Raw genomic sequence first — 22,592 nt, 5'->3', positions numbered from 1 at the left:
ATAGTCTGATTGATAGAATTTGAGAACTACTCATAAAAATGGCTGGCTAAAAACAATAACATGAAGCGAGTGAAGTAATTTTCGTTCTATCTATTGTTTTCATCGCTATTCCATCATATTATAAAATTATAAGACCATAAATATCCATAATTGTCCACAGTGGACACAGCATTGCCTGATATCAGTAAACCTCAACTGACCTCAGACAGGTAGCTAACAGGGAATGTTAATAGACCCTTGAGAGTTCCATCCACTGATAACCTTTTTAGAAAAGTTTTAATAGCGCTGCGAGATGCAAAAAATATGTGAAACAATAGAACTTGCTTGCTACCCTTTGGATAGAACACTAGTTTATCGCAATGTACCTTTGTCAGATCTAACAGACCAAGTTACCCAATCAATGCTGGGTGGACAGGAAAAACTGGAAAAAATCACCCAGAACTGATCTTGTTCCCCTTGCCTGTGAAGCAAATGCTCTACAAACTGAGCTATCAGGACCCTCAATTAAAGAAAAGTATTTGAGAAATAGGGAACACACTGTCTCAAGCTGATAACATCTCTTGAAGAAATTAGATACTGAAAACTGAATCTATTGGCAAAGAAACTAAACTTAAATCAAAGTTGTATGGTTCATTTAAGAAAATAAAAGTATTTTCTAAAAAAAAAAAACAACCCAAAATACAATATCTTAATTTGTTATCACCATAACTTCACTTTTCAGAATCTGTTTCACACTCACATAATACCAATTTGGCAATGCGTCACATTTAAATATTTTTTTTTTAAATCACCAAATACTGAACATCGTTCTGGAATGAGAGTTGACAGCTGTATAGACACCCTCTTTAAAGAGTTATCAACAAAAAAGATTATTCAACATGTTTTAAGGTTTTATTTCAAACAATCACAACTTAATTGCAGTTTTTTTGCCAGAAACGAATACTTTATTATCAAAAAAAATCAGCGGCAGTTTTTCTTTTACGATTAGGCAAATGAAGAAGATGATCTGTGAGAGATGGATTTGTGGGAGTTGAGTTTCCAGCACCACGTTGGCTGCCTGGAGTTGAGATTGCTGGACTGCCTGGTAACGAAATTCTTGACCTTTTGCTACCTGGAGTCAATCGTGTAGGAGTTTTTGTACCAGGGAGACGATGAGAAGGAGATGGACTTGGACTGTAGCTTTCTTGAAGAGCTTTATCTGTAGATATTCTTATCCCTAATTTTTTGCTGACCAGTCGTTGAGCTGCTGGTGACATAGAATTTACTCGTTCTGTGGAGCTTATGGAAAACTTTGATGAGGGCGATGGGCTGAAATAACAAATTCAATAAAATAAGATATAGAGGGTGCTTTTTCCTAAAAAACAAAATCCATTTAATTCTTACTTGTAAAGAAAAGGTGACAGCCTTAGGCTCAAATGACTGAAATTTAAATTCAGTAAATTGTAGTAACAGAACAGAGGATAAGATTTATTTTTCAAAAACAAAATCCATAAACCCAACCAAACAAATAAAAAACAAAAAGGAAATGTTAAGATTGAAGACAGCAAGAAATAAAAAAAACAATTTAAAAAATAATCATTATAGTTCAAAAATACAATATTCCATATACATTATGACTAAAAGGTGTAATATAAGCATCAATGTGGCCTTGAAAATATAGTTCGGCATCTGTTATCCATGAATGTTGTGAAGATGGAAGGGAAAAAAAAAGTTGTAGCTAGAGTAATCACCTTGCAAATCTTCGGGTAACTTGTTGTAAAGCTGCCTGTTTTTTGTCTCTATGGGCTTTACTGGCTTTTTCTGACAATGCCAATGCTAACTTATCTCTTTTAGGAACATCTGGGATCTGAAAATAAATCCAAAATAGTAACCTGGTTATACATATATAATTACTATGGCTGAAAAAAATAGTGAATATAGAGCCATGAAATTGAGAGAGTACTGGATATTTAATATCGACAAAAAGGGTCTTGGTTCCCTTTGCATGTGAAGTGAACTGTAAACTGAGCTACCAGGACCCCCCTCTGTTTTATAAATCACATATTAATAAGATAGTTTTCCTGTAATGAATGTTTAATTCATCTTCCATGGCCTCAAATGTAAAGGCACCACAAGTCGCACTAAAGACATTTGAAAATCTAAAAAAGAACTTCGAAAAAGTCGAATTAGTCATAGGATGTTATTGGTTCAGATAGCCTAACTAACTACTGTTTGCTTCAAAAGCTTTGAATGCTAAAAATAATTATTTAAACTAAAAAGAAATATGAGCATTGTATTTCCTCTTTTGTCCTCGTCCACCTTATTACTAAAAATCATAACTTTATATATTTTAAACTGACAGTCCCATGTCTCCAAGGCTGTCACAAGTCTCCTTGGTCTGTGACCCGTCTCCCTGACTTAGCACAAAGTCTCCAATTTTAAGTTCCTATTCAAAATCAGCTGAACTGATCAAACTATCAAACTATTTGTTTGAAATATCTGAACTCTGGAAAATTTAAGTTTCAAGTACTTAATGTGTAAAAATGAAAATGGTTGATTCTGAAACAAAATTTTCGGAGATTTCCAAATTTATAAGTTGATTAATGTCCCATGGCTACAATTTCTCTATATTAATCTTCCATACTAGTAATTTATTATTTCCTGTTTATTTTATCAAATAATTCCAAGATTTAAAACACAGTGAGAGTAGCTAATACAAACAATGGTCTTACACATTACGAAGTGATTTAAAATCATGTTCTTACTCTAAAAATTGGACCAGGTGTTGCAGAAGGTGTGTCATTAACGTCAAGTCTGGCAGGTGTGCTATCCAATTCACCCCAAGTCATAAGAGGTGAATCTTGAACACCTGGGGCAGGAGATGGTGTCTTGACAAAACCATATCCACTGACCATGGGAGACTGACCTTCCTGTATCTCTTTCCCATCATGACCAATTTTACCTGCAATTAATATTAAATTGTATTCGTTAGTTACACTGACGGGAGTAAAGGATGATTGTTAGTAATACAGATTTATCTAATTGGGATAACTCATTGGAGATACTGATTATCCAAAGCAAAGTAAAGCCAGTGGCGTGGGGCCATTGGATCGAATGGTGCCAGGCACAGCACCAATATTTTAAAAATCATTAACAGCATAATTTAATTAAAATAAAACTGAGAAATTATAACTCCACTGTATTTCGCCAACTCGCCAACACCATACTGCCTTTTTTAGTCTCCGCTCTATTCCAGATTCCGATTCACGTACTGTGCCGACTCGTGTGTTGGTGACATCACTGCGCGAATTAGTGACTAAATCAACACCGTGGTGCAAAGCAATCCAAAGCTCCAGTTAATGCTCTATCCATTAGTATCGCTACAGCTGATTGAGAGAGAAACTGGGTCGAATTATACTATCTTCAAATAGCGGAAAGCCCCTCGACTTGTGCCAGGATCTGAGAGCTCCACCGCTGGACTGGGGGGATGTGCCAATCTTACACCATGTACGTCATAATCAGGGTAACTTCAACCATCCAAATTATTACATTAACTGTCAAAAACACTGATCATGGTTAAGTTTATTTGTAAGCAGCAAAGAGAAACATGAAACTTAAAAATATGACATATGTGCTTCAGGAAATTGAGCCCGAAAGATGGTGAACTTAATAAGATTTAAAATATCAAAAGAAGATAAAAATGTATTGTCAATAAGCCTGCTAGTTAAATGTATCATGAGGACATCACAGACTTCAACAGCTGTAGCCTTAACATTCGAACTGGTCTGTTTCCTTTTTTTGCTGGATGTTACTGGTCCTTCTTCTAATGTGTCCCTAACTATCTGTATGGTCTTAACAAAATCCTCTACACATCTAATTTGAGTTGCTATATTTACAGTTCCAAAAGTTCTATAACGAACGGCATTTGTTAGATGAGTCTCAGTATTTTCATGGGTTTTAGCCCTCCGATGGAAGTGGTTAAGGTCACTATAGCCTATAGATATCCATGATTTGTCAGTGTTTATTGCATCTGTAAAAAGTAGACCATAAAAACAAAAGAAACGTTTTTTTTTCCAAACTAACTGTGAGCCATTCATGTCTGTCATACCATGTCACTGAAAAAGAGCGTTTTCGAGATTTCCACACTTGCGTTAATGGTGTTTTTATTCATGATGTGATGTAGGATGTGACCTGGAGATTGAAGAATTAGTTACCGATAAAGATTGTCACGTTCTTGCTGTAAGGTGGGTTGAACCATGTTATAGTAGGTACTCCAAACCAGCCACTATCGGGTAAAATTGTGATGAAAATCGGGAAAATTCATCACTTTCACACTGCTACTCTCAAATAATGAGTAAAATGTATGCATTACACTTGGTGTCATTGTAAAGATCATCCTTTTTTCTTTATGATAGGGAAAAAAGAAAATGGTTTTGTTCAATAAGTAATCTTAATAGATTTGAATAAAAATGTGTAGAAAACGGTTGGTCGGAATGCTCGCGGTCAGTTTTTATGACCTCATCTTTTTCAACCGGATGTCTTGCGAGCGCCGTTTATGAGATCGGGAAATGAATGGTGTTATTTGAAGCAGAATTGAATTCTCTTTCGTTTGGTATATAATTTTATATTGTATAAAATCATATTCCTCTCTAAAAATCGATTTTTTTGAAGTTTTTGACGAAAAAAATGCCGAAATATGAGAACATTGAAACGAAACTTACATGAAATGAAAAAGTATTCAATTTTCTATTCATGGTAAAAATTCGAAACTATTTTATGGAACAGCGTCCGCAAGCTGGCTATTTAAAAAGAACGACCATGCCCGGCGCAGGGTTGCCAGTTTGGCATTTTAAATGCCAGATTCCAAAAATCTGGCATTTTTGAAAACCGTTTGGCATTAGAAAAATCATTTGGCATTTGGCATTTTCATTTGGCATTTTCTTTTCTTGTATATTATACTTCAAATGACACCTTTTCTCAACCGTGGTGTAGTGGTTTAGCACTCCACTTAGTAGTCAGTAGGTAAAAAATTACCCCAACAGGAAATCTAGTATAATTCAAAAAAAAAAGAAAAAAAAAAGAAAAGAAAACATGCAAGCCACCAGGATATGATAGTAAATTGTCTATCAAAAGTGAGTAGTTTTCTTAGTGGGGGTGGGAGTCAACAGACTTTGGCATTTTTTTGAGTGTTTTGGCATTTTTTGAGTCTTCCCCTGGCATTTTGTTGAAAAATAATCTGGCAACCCTGGCCCGGCGAAGTCATTCAAACGAAGGAGCTGAGTTGACGTTAGTCGACTCGCGACTTAGTTGTAAACAAGGTGTGATTGATTGATTGATTTCATTCAGGAATGGATTCAAAGCTCATTATAGGTAAGTTACATGTTTGAAATCTACTTTCTGATCATTGAAAATATTGCTTTTTTTATATTAGTTAGTTTTTTTTGGTCAAAATCGTAAACGCAGTGTCTTTTAAAATTCTTTCACTTGCGGTATTCCCTCGTATCCAGCAACTGGGAACTTTGTGGCACTTTGTATTTTTTTATGTTATATTTTCCCCTAAACAAATACCAGTAAGACTTTAATCAGTTATCTAATTTTATATGACACCAATCTAAATTTTATTTTAATGAATAATACAGCTGTATTTTGTCATCTTAATACACTAGACTTTTGTGGCGATGAAATCTTGATTTCAAAATGGCGGACACTCAATTCAGGTTTCGGACGAGTCCATTGCGGACAACTTATCGAGATTCACATTAGTTTTGTTTTAGTTCGAATGCGTTCTAAGGTTATTGGTTAAGACATTATCATTAATTATTATTATTATAGAGGCGTATGTGACTTTACAGCAATAGTAAGCTTTTTTTAAAAAAAATTATGTTATGAAACTTTGCTTTGGATGGGCTCAGACCCCTGTCAATAATTTGGATGTGGACTGATCTGTTTATAAAGTTATATGACTATTGTGATCCTTCAATATAATTTCAGTAGATCAAATATTAATTGTGCGCTACCAGACTGCCTGGTACTTATTATTACTAGCTATTACCATGGCAAATGACTTTTTTTTTCATATTCATGTTGTAATTATTGTCATTTCATCAGATTCAGATTATTGTTTGGTATTTTTTATTTATTGGGGATAATAATAACGTGTATCTATTTCAATGTTTCTGTAAGGAAGATTTTGGTTTTAATGATAAAATTAGTAATTTTCATTTTGATATATTTCCTCAGATGATGATGTTTACCAAGGGTTAAAAAATACCTTTTTGGTATCTGGGAGAGGTAGACGACCAGATTTGCCACCAATAAAAGTGAACCAGAAGTTACTTGTACAGCTTTATTTTTTGAAGCAGGAATCGGAGAACTGCTCATCAAAAAAATCTTGGAAGGAGGTGACTATATTTTTATTTCGTCATTTATATGTAATCACGTTTTTTTCAGAGAAGTTTCCCAAAGCTATCATGTGATCATCCATTGTCAAGAAGTGAGCAAAGTCAAGACAGTTGTTCTCTGACCGCTTTTTTTTTTTTTTTTTTTTTTTTGCAGGCTAAGATTAAGATGTTTTGTTACAGGAAGAACTTGGTGAGGATCATATGAAGGGGTATTGGTGCATTTCAGTGCCTAGTGGGATTCACTGTACATATGAGTAAGCATTGCTAACGAGAAAGGTACAGAGTTAGGTAACAATTGACAATGTAAAATTGTGTTGTATTGCCATTGTCTCATCTTTTCAAATAATTTGATTTCAGATTGAAGACTGTCTTCTACGGATATCCCCAGACCTTGCATCACACAGATCACGGATAAGGCATGCAGTGGAGCGTGCTTACCAGAGATTCTGCATGCAACGGCATGATCTGTCGTTCCTGGAATGTGGGGTTGACTTCGACTTTATTTCGGATAAGTTGTCGAGTTTTGGCATCACCCGTGCTTCATTGCCCTTTCCGCCTGCATCTTCACTGGATTTGAAACACATCGATAACGGATTAGTTATTGATATTGAACTTTCCAGGAGGGATATGGGATTAAGTTCAAACACAACGGCTCAATGGGTTTGTCATTTATCTGGACTGAGCATCAATTCTAAACTTTTTTGTGTCCTAAAAAAAACATTCAAAGAGTATGAACGACTCAGGAGCAACAAGACCAAACATCCTGAAAGGCTTCAGCAATTTCTGCTATCAAAATTTTCCCTTTCTTCGTCTCCACAACCACCCTCACATCTACAGCCTTCATCATTGCCATTACAAGAGCACCCTACGCCTCGCCCACCCACCCCACTACGATCTAGTCCAACTCCAACTACTCCAAAGCTGAAAGATGACCAGTTACATTTGATTCAGTCTTTGAATGAAAAACTTCTAATTGTTGAATCTGCACTACGTGATATTCAATCGGAGAAATTTTCTCTACTGGAGGAGGTAAAAGGACTGAAAGAGAAACTTAGTTCAGCTGAGGATAAAGCTTTAGTTACTGTGTCTAAATTAGAAGAAAAGTTTGAAGCTGAATTAAAGAAAAAAGATTTAAAGTTAAAAGAAATTAAATCTGGGCATGACAAAATTTGTAAAGATTATTGCTCAACTATATCTGTTTTACACAGTGATTTAAATAAGAAAGATTTGTCCTTACAGAAAATGAAGTCAAAAAATAAATACCTTACAGATGAGTTACAGAAAGAGATCATCAGATATGAAAATTTAGAAGCTAATCCATTTGAAATTAAAATTAAAAATTCTAAAAATAATGAATATTCTGATGTCAGGAAAGCTGTCATCGCCTTAGTTTGTGAGACAGGTGTCTCAGCTAAAAATGTAAAAAAAGTAATTGATATTGTATCAAGCAATATTTTTCATTATGTATTTTCTGAAAATTTACCTTGTGCTCAAACAGTTTTAAACATGTGTGATGAGGCTTTTGTCCTTTCAAATATGCAAACTGTTGAAAATGTTTTAAAATCTGAAAATGCTACGTTTCATTTTGATGGTACATCAAGAGATCAGAAAAAGATAGTGGGACATCAGTTCACTTTAGATAGTGGGGAAACCTTTTATCTGGGGTTTTTGCCTGTTGCCACTGAAAATTCTGACACTCTTTTGGATATTGCTATGATTGTTATTAGTAATTTAGTTGATTGCTATAAAGATGTGTACTCCATTTCTCCTGATATTATTTTAAGAGAAATTCTTTCTAAAATTACTAGTGTCATGTCAGATAGGGCTGCGCCCAATATTCTTTTTGGTCATAAATTTACAGATAAACTAAACGCTGAGCTTGGAGATTCCCTTCAGATCAGTTTTTTGCATTGTAATGCACATTTTCTATTAGGAATTAGTTCTGCCTTTGAAAAGACATTGTCAGTTTTTGAACGAAAGTTGATCACTCAGGACGATGAGTATTTAGGAAGGGACAAAGATGGGGCCTTTTCATTTTTTAGCAAAGATTCAGAGTCTGCGACAAATAGAATAATTCGATGTACTTGTAATTTGTTGGGTCCCAGGGGTGACCAGAAAAATGGATGTCGTCCACAGTGGATTACTTTTTGTTCTGATACTCACAATGTTGTTCCCATTCCTAGTTTTAAGTCCAACAGGTTTAATTGCTTTTTTGAAGCTGCTGTTTCTATTTTATTCCACCATGACAATTTATTGAATTTTTTCACTTCTGGTATTTTACATGATAACCCAAATTTATTGATTAAGAGTGTTACTCATGACCTTCAAGATTTAAGGTTAATGTCATTGGTTTGTTGTATTGCCCTATTTTGTTTAAAAGTCACTTCGCCTTATTGGTTTCTTGTCAAGAGTAATACAGTGAAGTATACTGATTTTTTTATGTATGTTCAAATGATGCATGACTGTTTTAAGAAATGGGCTGATGATCCCTCTGAATTACTTGATATTTCTTTTACATCTGTTTTTGGAGATGCTCTCCCTTTTTCCAAATCCCCTGCATTTGATATGGTACATAGTCAAATTGACAAATTTAATAATGTTGTAATGATTGATTTGTTAAAAATATTATGCAAAGATGTTTCTTCTGTTACTGAGAGACAGTTGAAAGATTTTTTAAATGATGGTTATTATGCTCATGTCAGTGATGAAATGAAAAGAACATTGAGCCATTGTCCTCTTACAAATTTGGTTGGTGAGAGTGCATTTGGTGATTTCGATTATGACATTAGTAAAAGGAGAGATGCATCACTCCATAATCGGTCCACCATTCATGCTGTCAAACGCAATAAAACAATATCGTTTTTATCTAAAAAGTCTGTTGAAGAGCAAGGGCTCATGTTCAAAGTAGCTAGAAAGCATGGGAAGAAAATGCGAAATGAGAGTAAGATGTTAAAAGATAAAGTAGATAATGATATAAGATTGAAATTTGTAGAGAATCAACAGAAGAAGATTGATAAGCAGATAAAGGATATGGAGAATATTTCCAAGGTTGAACGAGATGTTGAATTACACGGTGGGCCCTGTCGAACAGATAAAGATGTAATTGATTTATTTGACAGGCTTAGAGTTGAAAATTATTCAATGACAAAGATAAAAGATATATTGAAGAGTGAAATACGTTTTCATAAATGTATGTCGGGCGGAAGGAGTTTAAGATTTGGTGATGTTGATTTTATGTTGGATGCTTTAAAGTCTTTTTTAAAATCAAATTCTGTTTCTGGTGACATTGAGAACCCATCAAAGAAGCGAAGAGTTATATAGCCTGATTGAGTTTAATTTCTTTTTCAAGCATTAGTGATGTAATGTGCATTTTTTTTTGGTGATTTCTCGGTTTCGGATTATTTTTCTCTCTCAATTTTCATAGCTTAGTCTGAAGCTGCTGAAGTTATCTAATTTATTTTCCTAAGGAGATCATACTATTTCTGAATTGTACGTTATTCATGCTGTACGTATGAAGTGTTTTATTTGTATATCCTGACATTTTGCATATTTGTGAGTTTTTTTATTAGGTGAAATTTTTGTGATTTCATAATTTCAGTCTTGCTTCATGTTCTTTAATGACCAATGTGTGGCTTGCATACTTTGGCTATTTACATTTTGTCATTGTATGGATAATGAACTTTAATTTGATGTATCACATGAATATGTACATGTTTTTATTATTTTTTAATGAATTTTTAAAAATCGTTCAAATTGCTCTTTTTTACCTCCCTTGTCGTTTTATGTGAAATTGGCTTCGGAGCCATTTTCAAGACCTTTTAAAAGTAAAATAAAGTTCTTTAATATGCTTGGAAAAAAATAGGCGTGTTCCCTGTGTTGCTGTCTGTCTGTCTAGCAAGTTTTAGGTATGTGGTTTGATTACTTTTCATTTTACAATAGCGCAAAGTTGACACCGGAGCAAGTTGCGCGAAGGCGCATATTTTTCGAATCTTCAATATTGCGTAAATTCCTTAATAATTGAGTTAGAGGGCTCATTTTGGTATCAAACTTCTTAGAAAATTGAGTACTATGTGATGAAACATAGACTTTTTGGTTTTTTCTTAACTCAAAATTTGGTTTGGTGTACCTTGTTATAGTTCATTTTCTTTTGATGTTTTATCGTTGATGTGATTATGGTTTTTCTTCATATTTTAGTTTATAGTCATAGACACTTTTTTTTAGTGTGTCTGTGTATGGTAGGATTGCTTTGTTGAATATGTTGTTGTTTGTAGAGTTGTTAGAAAGTTGTTTGTTAATGCTCTCTGGGATGTTTTTTATTATAGATGGCGGGTGGTTGCTATGTCTATGGATTTACATTGGGGTGGTGTTGGGTTTTGAAAATGGTTGGTAGGTGCCGTTGTTCAAGTTGATAATCATGCCTAGGAAATCGAATGTCTTTTTGTTGGTTTCAATGGAAATTTTAAGTCTGTTGTCCAGGTAGATTTTGCATATTTTTTCTTTATAGTTTCAGTCTGCCTCGGTTTTTTTATTGCACAATGTGAGCCCGTCGTTTCTGTATAGTCCAATGTTTATATCAAGATGTTGCAGTTGGGAAAGTAGGTATAGCCCGACCAGCTCGCATGTTTCTGCTCCGTCGTAGCTTCCCATGGCGACATCGAAGTTCGTGGATATTTTCATCCATGCTACTCCATTGTTGTATAGCGATGTGTTCTTCGAGTACAGGATGATATGGGCTTCTTCTTCTGTGATGTTGTCAAAAGTTTTTGCTTTGAAGAGTAGGGTTTTGGTGATTGAAGGGTAGAAAATACAGATATCAAATATGATTGCATTTTGTCGTTGTTTGTTTTCTGTGTTTCTGTACCAGTTGATAACTTCAGCTGTGTTTTTCCATTTGTTGAATTCGGTTTCCTTGATGATTTTGGTGTTGATTCTGTCGAAGATCTGTTTGCATATTTATCCGATTTGTGATTTGCATGGGTTTATGAGTCGGCATTGGACAGCGGTGCTATTAATCACTTAAAGTGCTAACCTTGTAATCGTTGGACCAAAATAGGCATGTGAGTGTGCTATACCAACGATTTCTTACGTGATGAGGAGAATTATAATGAAAATAATGTTTATGGCGGCATACTTAATGTTTGCTAAAAATTGCAATAAAAGTTAAGATCGTTGCCATGTTATTCTCTGCAATATTTAGCAAACATTAATTATGTCATCATAAATATTATTTTCATTATAAAGCTCTTTCCATTTTCAAGGGGGCAGCATGGCTCTGCGGTACAGTCTTTTCTTCGTACCTGAAAGGTACCACGTTCAATCACCCATCGCTGCATTGTGTGGCCTTGAGCAAGCCACCTCGCCCTAGTTCAATTTGCGCCGCTGAACTGCCGCTGACGCCTGGGTTATTCCAGTCTTCCCTTGGAATAGACCCTGAGACAAATTTTCCCTTTGGGGTGAATAAAGGGAATTTTATTTATTTTATTTCTCTTTCAACCACCCGTCTATTTTTATGTTATGTTTATAGAAGTCATCTGGCTGTAGAGGGATCATCATCATATCTTGTCGCGCCAGTGAGTCAGCCAGTCCCGGGCAGTCTGGTTGCATTCCCTCAGGTCAGCATTGGTGCAGTGAGGTCCCAGCGAGCATTCGGACAGGATGTAGAGAGATAATATATTCTAATGAAGAAGGGTGACCAACTTAGTTAACTCTCATTACCTTTAGTATAGACTATGTTTTACAATTTATTAATGACTAGCAAACCCCGCTAAATCTTCAATGTAAAACTTATCCCTGACATGTATGTTATCTATACATACACCCACTTAATCTGCATAAACCCCTTACTTAAAGAAACATACATGTAAAATATAATAATAAATATATAAGTATCCCAAAGATATCAATAAGCCATGGAACAGCAAATGAAGATGAATAGTAAAATAAAGGGAGTAAAAATGACTCTTATAAAAGATACAAGACAAAGAAAATGTTTCGCCTTTGTCGAGAAAAGGAAATATGTTATATTACATTGGCATTTATAGTTAAGATATTATAGGTAAAAATGTGTGTGTGTGTGTGTGTGTGTGTGTGTGTGCGTGAAGGAGAGAGAGAGAGAGAGAGAGAGAGAGAGAGAGAGAGAGAGAGAGAGAGCGAGAGAAAGAGAAAGAGAGGGAGAGAAAGAGAGAGAGAGAGAGAGAGAGAGAGAGAGAGAGAGAGAAGAGAGAGAGAGAGAGACAATGAGATGAAGTAATGAGATGAAATGTAAACCAAGATCAAAACTATATAAATCAAGCATAAGGTAGGGGGACGGGAGGGAAAAAAAAGAGGTATTATTAAAGAATACGAGCCAGCAGTAATGTTATTATTGAAACCCTACCTACCCTATAAAGATATATATTTAAAAATAAATAAATAAATAAATTTTAAAAAAATAAGAAATATTGAAGGGGGATGGGGGCAGAGAGAAAGACAGAGAGAGAGAGAGAGAGAGAGAGAGAGAGAGAGAGAGAGAGAGAGAGAGAGAGAGAGAGAGAGAGAGAGAGAGAGAGCATTAACAAATTATAATTAATCTCGGAGAATCTGCATCATTTAAAAGCTAAGTTTACTTTATTTTGAATTTATTTTGAATATTTTTTACCTATTTACCGATCTCTTTTACCCAGTTAGGTCAACCTAGTTTTGTTTTTTAGTTATGTGGTCCAGTGGTATGACACTCGCTTTCGAATCAGAAGGTCCTGGGTTCGAGACTCGCTCAGCTCATAGTTGAGTCCTCAGAAAACTCTTTACTCACATTTTCTCACTGTACTCAGGTGTAAGATGAGTACCTGGCTGTCTCTGTCCGAAAAAAAATAATTGTAATATCACCTAACAGGCGTCATGTCTCATTCTACATGTGTTGCTGTTGTCTAGGGACCCCTTGTAAAGCGCTTTGAGCATATTAGTGGATATTCCACTATATAAAAGCCCAAGCCCAAGTTTTTCTCTTTCCTTTATTTTAAATATAACTTTGAAATGCACTCTTCCTCTCCCATTCTCAAACTTTCTCTCTGTCTCTCTCACTCTTCTCTCTCTCTCCTTTCTTTGCACACACACACACACACACACACACACACACACACACACACACACACACACACACACATTTTTAACTATAATATTTTAACTATCTATGATGTCAATGAAATATATCAAATTTCCTTTTCTTGTTTACCCGAAGAAGGCCAAAGGTCGAAATGTCTTGTATCTTTTATAAGAGTCATTTTTACTCCCTTTATTTTACTATACACTTTAATGACTCATTAAGACACTTTAATGACTCATTAAAGCACCTCTAGATTTTGGTATTACAACAAATGAACAGGTTAGTAAACAGAAAAAATGAAAAAGTATAACATACAGGAATTTACAGAGCTTCTTTGTATACAATATTCAGTGTTGTTTCAGTTTGAGTTGTTACTCATTGCTTATAACTTACAGACTTATTGATGGTAAATGGACAGTTGGTCATGAGCAAATAGGTCTCGCTGAGATTACAACATATTTGTAAAGGTACTCATATCAAATGCAAATTATCATGATCTTCCATACCAGGCACAAGACTTATTACATAGAAGTCAGTCTCAACCGGACATCACACCTGGTTACCTGAGCAGATTTGTCAGGTACTAATCACATGTGTCTAGCAAAACAATAAGACTATTGAAACGAATTCATGATGGTATATGCAACAGCAAGGGGTTAAAATCAGTTTGTATGAGGAGAGAACTATTCACTTTTCTTAATGGCACCACACACGAACATGCACAACAAAACAAAGAAATGTCTTTTGACCATAAGACCAAAAAAAAAACAAAAACAAAAAAAACAGCAACAGAACAAAACAAAGCACAAATACAAAAGCAGAGTGTGGTGAACGACAATTTCAATTGTCTAATAGAAAAATTTCATGACAGACCTGAATTGATAAGAGCTTTAAAGGATGCTGCCTTAGCCATGGCCTCTTTGCTTTTGATGCTGCTGAATGGGTTGATCTTGAATCGAGTATTTGCATGGATAATCTCGCGAGGCTTGTTTTTCTTCAAGTCTATAAGTTCAGCAGCGCTTAGCTCTTCTCCTAAAAAAAACAACAAATTGATTTCACATATTACACATTAAATGGGATTTTCTACATATTTGTAGAATGCATGCCCCTCTGAATTTAATGCAGTTCAAGAGATGATGAAATGTGCTTTTCTACTTCCTTATCCACCTCCTTTAATCAATAGTACAATTTACCTGCTTAATCGCAAACTGTTAAGAACCAGAAGAAATGTGATGATAAAATAAAAAAAATATAAACCCAAGATATTCAATAAAATATCTTGCTGCTGTTAGTTGCAAATAGGATGTATTTGAAATTGAGCCTCATAAAAACACTGTTTCGATAAAATGTGATTTTATTAGAAACTATTGATTCACTTTTCATGAGGAGGAAAAAAATGTCAATTTCGAAATTGTATTACTTTGGGATATTTCTTTTCTTTGTTAATAGGTTGCCTTTTTCTGGCTGGACTTCCAGAAATTCTACAATTTATGTCAATTTGCAACTGGTTTAAGGTTGGTGTCCATTTTGATGAATAGATAATATTCTTCTGCAGAATTCCAATCTGGAACATCTTTTTTTCTCGATGTTCATCCTGGGTGGAGACAAATCACAATCATGCAAACAAGTGCACATATACCATATAGACTCCTGTTTTGTCTGGCATTATTTCATTCACATCTTTTCAGATTTGTTTGTCCACAATTAATTGTGCGCTACTAACTCATAGTCATGTTCATTATCAGCAGCGACAGTAACAATCATTGCATTTATTTGTAGCTGTAGTAGTAGAAGAAGTAGCAGTAGCAGTAGTAGAAGTAGTAGTAGTAGTAGTAGTAGTAGTAGTAGAAGTAGGAGGAGGAGTAATAGTAGTAGTAGGAGTAGTAGTAGTAGTAGTAGTAGTAGTAGTAGTAGTAGTAGTAGTAGTAGTAGTAGTAGTAGTAGTAGTAGTAGTAGTAGTAGTAGTAGTAGTAGTAGTAGTAGTAGTAGTAGTAGTAGTAGTAGTAGTAGTAGTAGTAGCTGTTGTTTTAGTAGCAGCAGTAGTGGCAGTACTAGAAGTAAAAGCAGGGGAAGTATGAGTATGAGTGAGTTTTAAAAACCTGGAGAAAGCATAAATCCGTATTTCAAGATTATAACAATTTTTAAAAGTAAAATGCACAAATTGTTAAAATCACAAGTTAATATTGATGATGAGTGTTTGTCTCTAATCTTAAATTAAAAAAAATAGAAATATACCATTAGGGATGTACATGACAGAATTTTGATTGACATATTTCCATGTGGTGAGGTGAGAGGGTTTATCAGTTATCGCAGCTTGATCTTCTATTGGTGGCAGAGCTAACATGTCATTATGCTCCTGTGAAACAAAGCAAAAATTTGTTCGATATCAAGATATATCATTTCATTATATATAATTTAGGAGTTCCTCAAATGATAAAAAATATTTGGAATAAACAATAATTAAGTTAAAAGTGAAAAAAAAAAAAATTTTAAATGTAGGCATTGAATTCAATGTTCTTTTGTGTGTGCCTCAATACTGTATAGTTCACGTACAATGGCCTCGGTTGCAAGGGGAGCTTGGCTACGACTGGAAATTAAAAAATCCCCGTTCTACAGCCTATATAATGCATATATGGTTCATAATTGTTTTCATCAAGTAGTATTGATAGATCAGAAATTTAGAAAAATCTGCTTTAAATAAGCTGATTTGTTTATATCACCTGTCAGTTGAGTTAGGTGTCAAACATATTTGTAGCAGAAAGCGATTATCAGATTTTAAATAATAATAATAATAATGAGCTGACAGTTACAGGAATGCTTAAAGCAAATTCTCAATTTTCTTGAAATGACAAAAAAAGACGTTTGCTCAAATCTTGATCCAGTGAAATATGCATATTTCTCATAAGATCAGACATACATGTTGCAAATACATATTGCAAAAATGCAATAGATACTTACAGCCAGATGCTCTTTTTCTTTTTCAAATAACCAGGCATGTTTCAATCTGTGTTTCTGCTCCGCCTCTTTTAATATTTCTGCAAATGAAGCACTGTCTTCACTTGTATTTTTGGACAAAAAGGAGTCGAGGCTGCCCTTTGGTCCTTTTGATTCTGAAAAACAAAACAAAAAACAAATTAAAAAATACAGTCCAAGCCGGTATTGGGACGATGCCCTGAGAACAGAATTTTTTTCTATATAAAAAGTCATACCCTTTCCAATTCCCAGCCGCTTAACTGGGACGACCTGCCGCTTAATGGGGACAAAATTTGACAATGGTTTCCCCCATAAGAGAGCTTTTTCGGTCTTAAATCTTTTAAAACAATAGGATGATCAAACCAGGTATGTCTTCTGTACTGTTCATCACAGAGGTGTGAAGATTAGAAATTACCTGTAACCCCCAGTTGCGGGTGTGTGGTCGAACCACAGACAAAAGAGAGCCCCTCTCTGTCATCTGTGGGTTGAATTGTTCATCTTAGTCATCACAAAGATGAGAACAATAGAATTTACCTGTATCCCTTGTCGACTGCCATTCTCATGTTATGGTCATGGTTCAACTGACCAATGGTGCGATAGGTAATTGGCATAGCAAACTAGAAACTATTAAGAGGGCTATGGTAATTAGTGATCGCTTTGTTTGTTCAAGGCTGTCATCACCAAATGTTTGTTTGTTCAATGATATGAATGGGTAGACAATGCATTCTTAATTCATTGCTTACTTATGCAACCATTATGAATGGAATATTCGTTAATTGTTATATCAGAAAAGTGAGTGGAGCAGGCACTTATGTTGGTAACAACAAGATATGAAGTGAGTAGAAAAGTGCCAGAAGACAATAGAGAATAAAAATTTTTTTCGCGGCGGTGGTGGGGTTTGAACCTGCGACCTTATTGGTACGACAACTCCGCCTGGCAGGTGAGAGCGTGGCTCTACCGTGTGAGCTATCCACGAACACAAAAATATTCGTTTCAAACCCAAAGTCATTTCTAGATCCCTCTCTCACCCACTTCTTGAGATCGCCGATTCGTTCGCCACCATCGCGAAGTAATTTTGACCAGCAGTTAAGCTTAATAGCCAATATTCTCATCACAAACATATAACATAGAAACGATTGAGACATTGAGTATGCTCCGGTGTATGGGGTGAATTTTTAATTCAGAAAAGTGAGTGGAGCAGGCACTTATGTTGGTAACAACAAGATATGAAGTGAGTAGAAAAGTGCCAGAAGACAATAGAGAATAAAAATTTTAAAAAATTTAAAAAAAATTTTTTTATTCTCTATTGTCTTCTGGCACTTTTCTACTCACTTCATATCTTGTTGTTACCAACATAAGTGCCTGCTCCACTCACTTTTCTGAATTAAAAATTCACCCCATACACCGGAGCATACTCAATGTCTCAATCGTTTCTATGTTATATGTTTGTGATGAGAATATTGGCTATTAAGCTTAACTGCTGGTCAAAATTACTTCGCGATGGTGGCGAACGAATCGGCGATCTCAAGAAGTGGGTGAGAGAGGGATCTAGAAATGACTTTGGGTTTGAAACGAATATTTTTGTGTTCGTGGATAGCTCACACGGTAGAGCCACGCTCTCACCTGCCAGGCGGAGTTGTCGTACCAATAAGGTCGCAGGTTCAAACCCCACCACCGCCGCGAAAAATTTTTTTATTCTCTATTGTCTTCTGGCACTTTTCTACTCACTTCATATCTTGTTGTTACCAACATAAGTGCCTGCTCCACTCACTTTTCTGAATTAAAAATTCACCCCATACACCGGAGCATACTCAATGTCTCAATCGTTTCTATGTTATATGTTTGTGATGAGAATATTGGCTATTAAGCTTAACTGCTGGTCAAAATTACTTCGCGATGGTGGCGAACGAATTGGCGATCTCAAGAAGTGGGTGAGAGAGGGATCTAGAAATGACTTTGGGTTTGAAACAAATATTTTTGTGTTCGTGGATAGCTCACACGGTAGAGCCATGCTCTCACCTGCCAGGCGGAGTTGTCGTACCAATAAGGTCGCAGGTTCAAACCCCACCACCGCCGCGAAAAAATTTTTTATTCTCTATTGTCTTCTGGCACTTTTCTACTTACTTCATATCTTGTAATTGTTATATGCAGTTAAGTGTGTCTCTCATTGTTAGACGTAGATTAAGGTGTCATTTGTTTCTCATTAAGACGTGAAATGTCACTGAAATTTATGGCCACCGCTTAATTGGGATGACTTGTCGGGAACTGAGCCATCCCAATAAGTCAGCTTGGACTGTATTTACAATCATATAATATAATGGTTTGTAACCAAAAACAATGCCACTGCTTGCATCCTTTCTCAACAGCTAATGACCTAAAATTAACCTTTTTCCAAGTTATAGGAGTCTCCTCTGTCTCCTATGTCAGGATTTCTATCCTTCAAAGTCTTGCCGATTTGCAATAACCCATGGAGTTGCTTAGGATGAGCTTTTGTTTGGGTTTCATGATATTTAGTGTCATTAAATCACGTGACTCAAACGTATGATTTCATAAACAAGTTAGATACATTATACCCACCAAAATCAAAAGATTCTAAATCTTCCTCAAGCTCTTCTGAGGCTGTCTGTGGTTGTGATTTTGAAGTTGGGGGTTGTCCCTTACTCGCTGGCGTTGCTTCCCTTCCAACAGGAGTTTCAAACGTGGCTGGTGTGTTTACTTTTACAAGATTAAGGGAAGAAAAAGAAAGATGATTTTCATTCATTGCAAAAGAATATTGCGTTTCTATAAAGAGTGAATTCTTAAACAAATAACATCACTCAAAATACAATATTGATGAATTTTCAAAATGCAATAATACTTACATAATAACATGTTTTATATTGATGGATCACAATCATAATCAACCAATCATATGCATTCTATTTAAGATATCACTTTCAAATCACTTTTTTAAAACTAGAATACTGAAGAATAATTTTTTTTTTTAATTTATCAATCATTCTGCTTTTATACTCATTTGACTGAGTTGAATGAGCAGTGCTTTCCAAGTGGCATGTGCTTTTCTACCAAGCTCAAACAAATGATCAGAAACATTAATAAATGAAAAACTATTTTAGTGTCATTTCCTCAAAAACTGCTAATCATTGAAGTTTTATGGTATTTTTTCTCCAAAATATTATATTAAAATTATGCATTCGAACATGTATAATTCTTGTTAAACAATACCAACCTGCATCAGAAAGAGCTGTGTCGGGTCTTTTAAATCTCATTTGAATCTCTCGAAGTTTGACCAGGTCATTCTTTTCCATTGCTTCAAAGTATTCTGCTTGTGCCTCAAGTTTGGGAAGGTCGGGGAAAAAGTCCCTCTCAATAATTTTGCTGATACCCTGAATATGAAAAAAAACCCAAATACAATCAACTTCAACATTTCATTATTTAATCTTCATATAAATTCTGAGTCATTCATGTAATGACAATCTGCCGGATAGATGTGTTTGGTGGGTACAATAATAGTTTAATTACTGGGTGTGAACAAAGTTGTTGGCTTGGGGCACCTTGTAAAACACTTTGGGCACATTAAGTGGATACTGTTCTATACAGAACATGTATTTTTTAAAATGTTTGTACCAACCTGGAAGTAGTTTGATAGGAGGAGTATTGAGCAAGGTAGGATATCCAGAAGAGGCAACAGCAGTACCAATACGAATGTGAGATTTAGTAAGATACTAGGGATGTGATAAGTAAGATGGTCGAGTGGATAAGGCATTCCAACAACACCCAAGACCCAGATTCGAGTCCTCTTGTTGTCATCTCATCTCTTCAGAAAGAATCTTAGCCCATATTGCTCACTTTGCAAAGCTACAAGGGAGTGACAATCAATCAAAAACAATATTTTCTCCTTTGGGATGAATAGAAAGAATTTCATTTTCATTTCCATTCATTCATGTGCAAGGATCACAAAAACACCCCCCCCCCAAAAAAAAAACAAAAAACAAAAAAAAAACACAACAAACATACAAACAAAATAAAAAATATCTTGAGAGGATCTTTTTTTATGTGCTAATCTAGGTTCTTACTACGGATACTTTTGTAACATAATGTGCTTGTGTTTGTCTTTGTGTGTGTGTGTTGGGGTGGGGGGGGGGGGGGGGGTCACAAAGTGCAGCATCTATTAATAACACGATAGCGTTGGCATTGGCAGCCTACACTAAAATAATAATAATAATAATAATAATAATAATAATAATAATAATAATAATAATAATAATAATAATAATAATAATAATAATAATAATAATAATAATAAAAATATAGTGAGACCTCAAAATTTGAAACCCGGCAAATTGGAACGAAATGCCAAAAACCTGAATTTTCTATATTTGCCCCTTAGGTAGGCAAGTTCCCCTGCTCAATCATATTAATGATTTCTTTAAAACCTTTTCAAATTCTCATCCTCAAAATATCATATATTGAACAATGTGAACAGAGCAGAAGAGAAATACAGAATCGAAAGTTGTGACTACACAGACAGCCACATCACCAAATAGCATATATTATATATGTACTCAACACAAGTGTCAGTGTCACTACTTACTAGATTCCCTTTCACTTTCATCTTTAAAGTAAAAAAACATGTTTAATACACAGAGATGCCAACTTAAAATTTTGCTCACATGGATTTCTGCATACAAAATTCTATTTAAAACTGTACAGAATGTAAACACAATGCTATATGATACCAATTCCCCTTTGATCAAATTAAGTTACAAAACTAAAGTGTCATATCAAATGGAAAAATTGTCAAAATTAAAATAATAATAGTGTTGTTGGTGGTAATAATGATGATGTGATGATGACTGTAGTAGTAGTAGTAGTAGTAGTAGTAGTAGTAGTAGTAGTAGTAGTAGTAGTAGTAGTAGTAGTAGTAGTAGTAGTAGTAGTAGTAGTAGTAGGAGGAGGAGGAGGAGGAGTGCTGCTGCTGATGATGATGCTGATGATGTGGTGATGGTGGCAAATGTTGCAGTAGTGATGATGATGATGATGATGATGATGAGATAGTGGTGGTTGCAGCACTGGTGGTAGTGATGATGATAATGATGACACAGTGGTGTTGGTTGCAGCTGCGGTGATAGTGATGATAATGATGATGATGATGATGATGATGATGATGATGATGATGATGATGATGATGATGTAGTGGTGGTGGTTGTAGTGATGATGACTGTAGTGTGTGTAGTGATGGTGGTGGTGATAACGATATGATGGTGGTTTTTGTTTGTTTGCTGGAACACTTTTAGGTCATTTCAGCGCCAGTAAAAAGGAAGAAAATGGGATAGTAAAAAAAAAAAAAAGAATTTTAGATTTATAGTACCCGAGAAAAGGTAAGACATAGTAAAATAGAAGAATATTCTAATGTGCTTATTTTGATATCACCAAGAGGTATCATCAGACAAACGCATAGTATCCACTGAAAGGAACACATTCAAATGTTTACTAAACATATTCAAAACAAAAATATACCAGATAGTAGATAGGAATTAGAGAGATGATTTACAAGGAAAAATCATAATCTTCCAAAACTATAACTAGGTCTATACTTATACATTTTAAAAATGTTTCTTCTTTGTCAAGACTCCGGCCCCAAGACAAAACCAAGAAATCATTCCAAGACAAAAACATTCATAAAGCAACCGGAAAACAAATATATGCAATTAATAAGGAATATAGGGGGATAGAAAACACAGCAAGTGACCCCCCGCCCTCTGTCCACTATAGACTATAGACATAAACGTAAGGACCTTATCTATATCTATATTTATATGGACCTACTCTAGACTACTATCATAGTAAACCTCTAGTCATAGTCCTTAGCTATCTAGCTTGTAGTTTGTATTTGTAGGCTTACCTCTGTGAATTCATCTTCGTTTAGAACCTGTTTTCCTTTCACATTTGGTTTCAGTCTTGGTATTTTGGAATCTTGAGTAACGATACTTTGTTCTTTAAAATTTGGTTTTATTTCCATGACTCATTACTTAATTTTCCTCAAGTCAGTCACTTAAAAAGGCAGTAAAATCGTCTAAACGTCGTAGATGTTTTCGAAATGCGAGTTGGAGGATTGACAGATTATTTTAGCATAAACTGCCAAATGATGTTGTACG

The 22,592-nt window shown here is 35.1% G+C and overlaps 2 protein-coding genes across 2 annotated transcripts; one reads left to right on the top strand and one right to left on the bottom strand.

Annotated features, from left to right (window-relative positions):
* Window positions 1–869: 869 nt before the first annotated feature.
* Window positions 870–22,565, bottom strand: LOC144968676 (splicing factor ESS-2 homolog). Its single transcript, XM_078907247.1, has 9 exons — window positions 22,340–22,565; window positions 19,664–19,820; window positions 19,012–19,149; window positions 16,420–16,571; window positions 15,697–15,817; window positions 14,335–14,493; window positions 2,745–2,941; window positions 1,731–1,846; window positions 870–1,308 (listed from the first exon to the last, which is right to left on the bottom strand). Exons 1-9 carry the CDS (start codon window positions 22,454–22,456, stop codon window positions 951–953), a joined length of 1,515 nt encoding a protein of 504 aa, XP_078763373.1. The 5' UTR covers window positions 22,457–22,565; the 3' UTR covers window positions 870–950.
* On the top strand, window positions 5,266–10,239 carry LOC144968675 (uncharacterized). The gene is made up of 3 exons (XM_078907246.1): window positions 5,266–5,349; window positions 6,220–6,380; window positions 6,738–10,239. The coding sequence occupies exons 1-3, from the start codon at window positions 5,328–5,330 to the stop codon at window positions 9,699–9,701; spliced, it is 3,147 nt and encodes a 1,048-aa protein (XP_078763372.1). The 5' UTR covers window positions 5,266–5,327; the 3' UTR covers window positions 9,702–10,239.
* Window positions 22,566–22,592: the final 27 nt, after the last annotated feature.

Source organism: Berghia stephanieae, chromosome 3 (assembly GCF_034508935.2).
Source record: "Berghia stephanieae isolate SIO BIC M18660-M18661 chromosome 3, UCSD_Bste_1.3, whole genome shotgun sequence".
NCBI lineage: Eukaryota > Metazoa > Mollusca > Gastropoda > Nudibranchia > Aeolidiidae > Berghia > Berghia stephanieae.
Note: the sequence above shows the minus strand (reverse complement) of the source record. Positions and strands in the feature narration are given on the sequence as shown.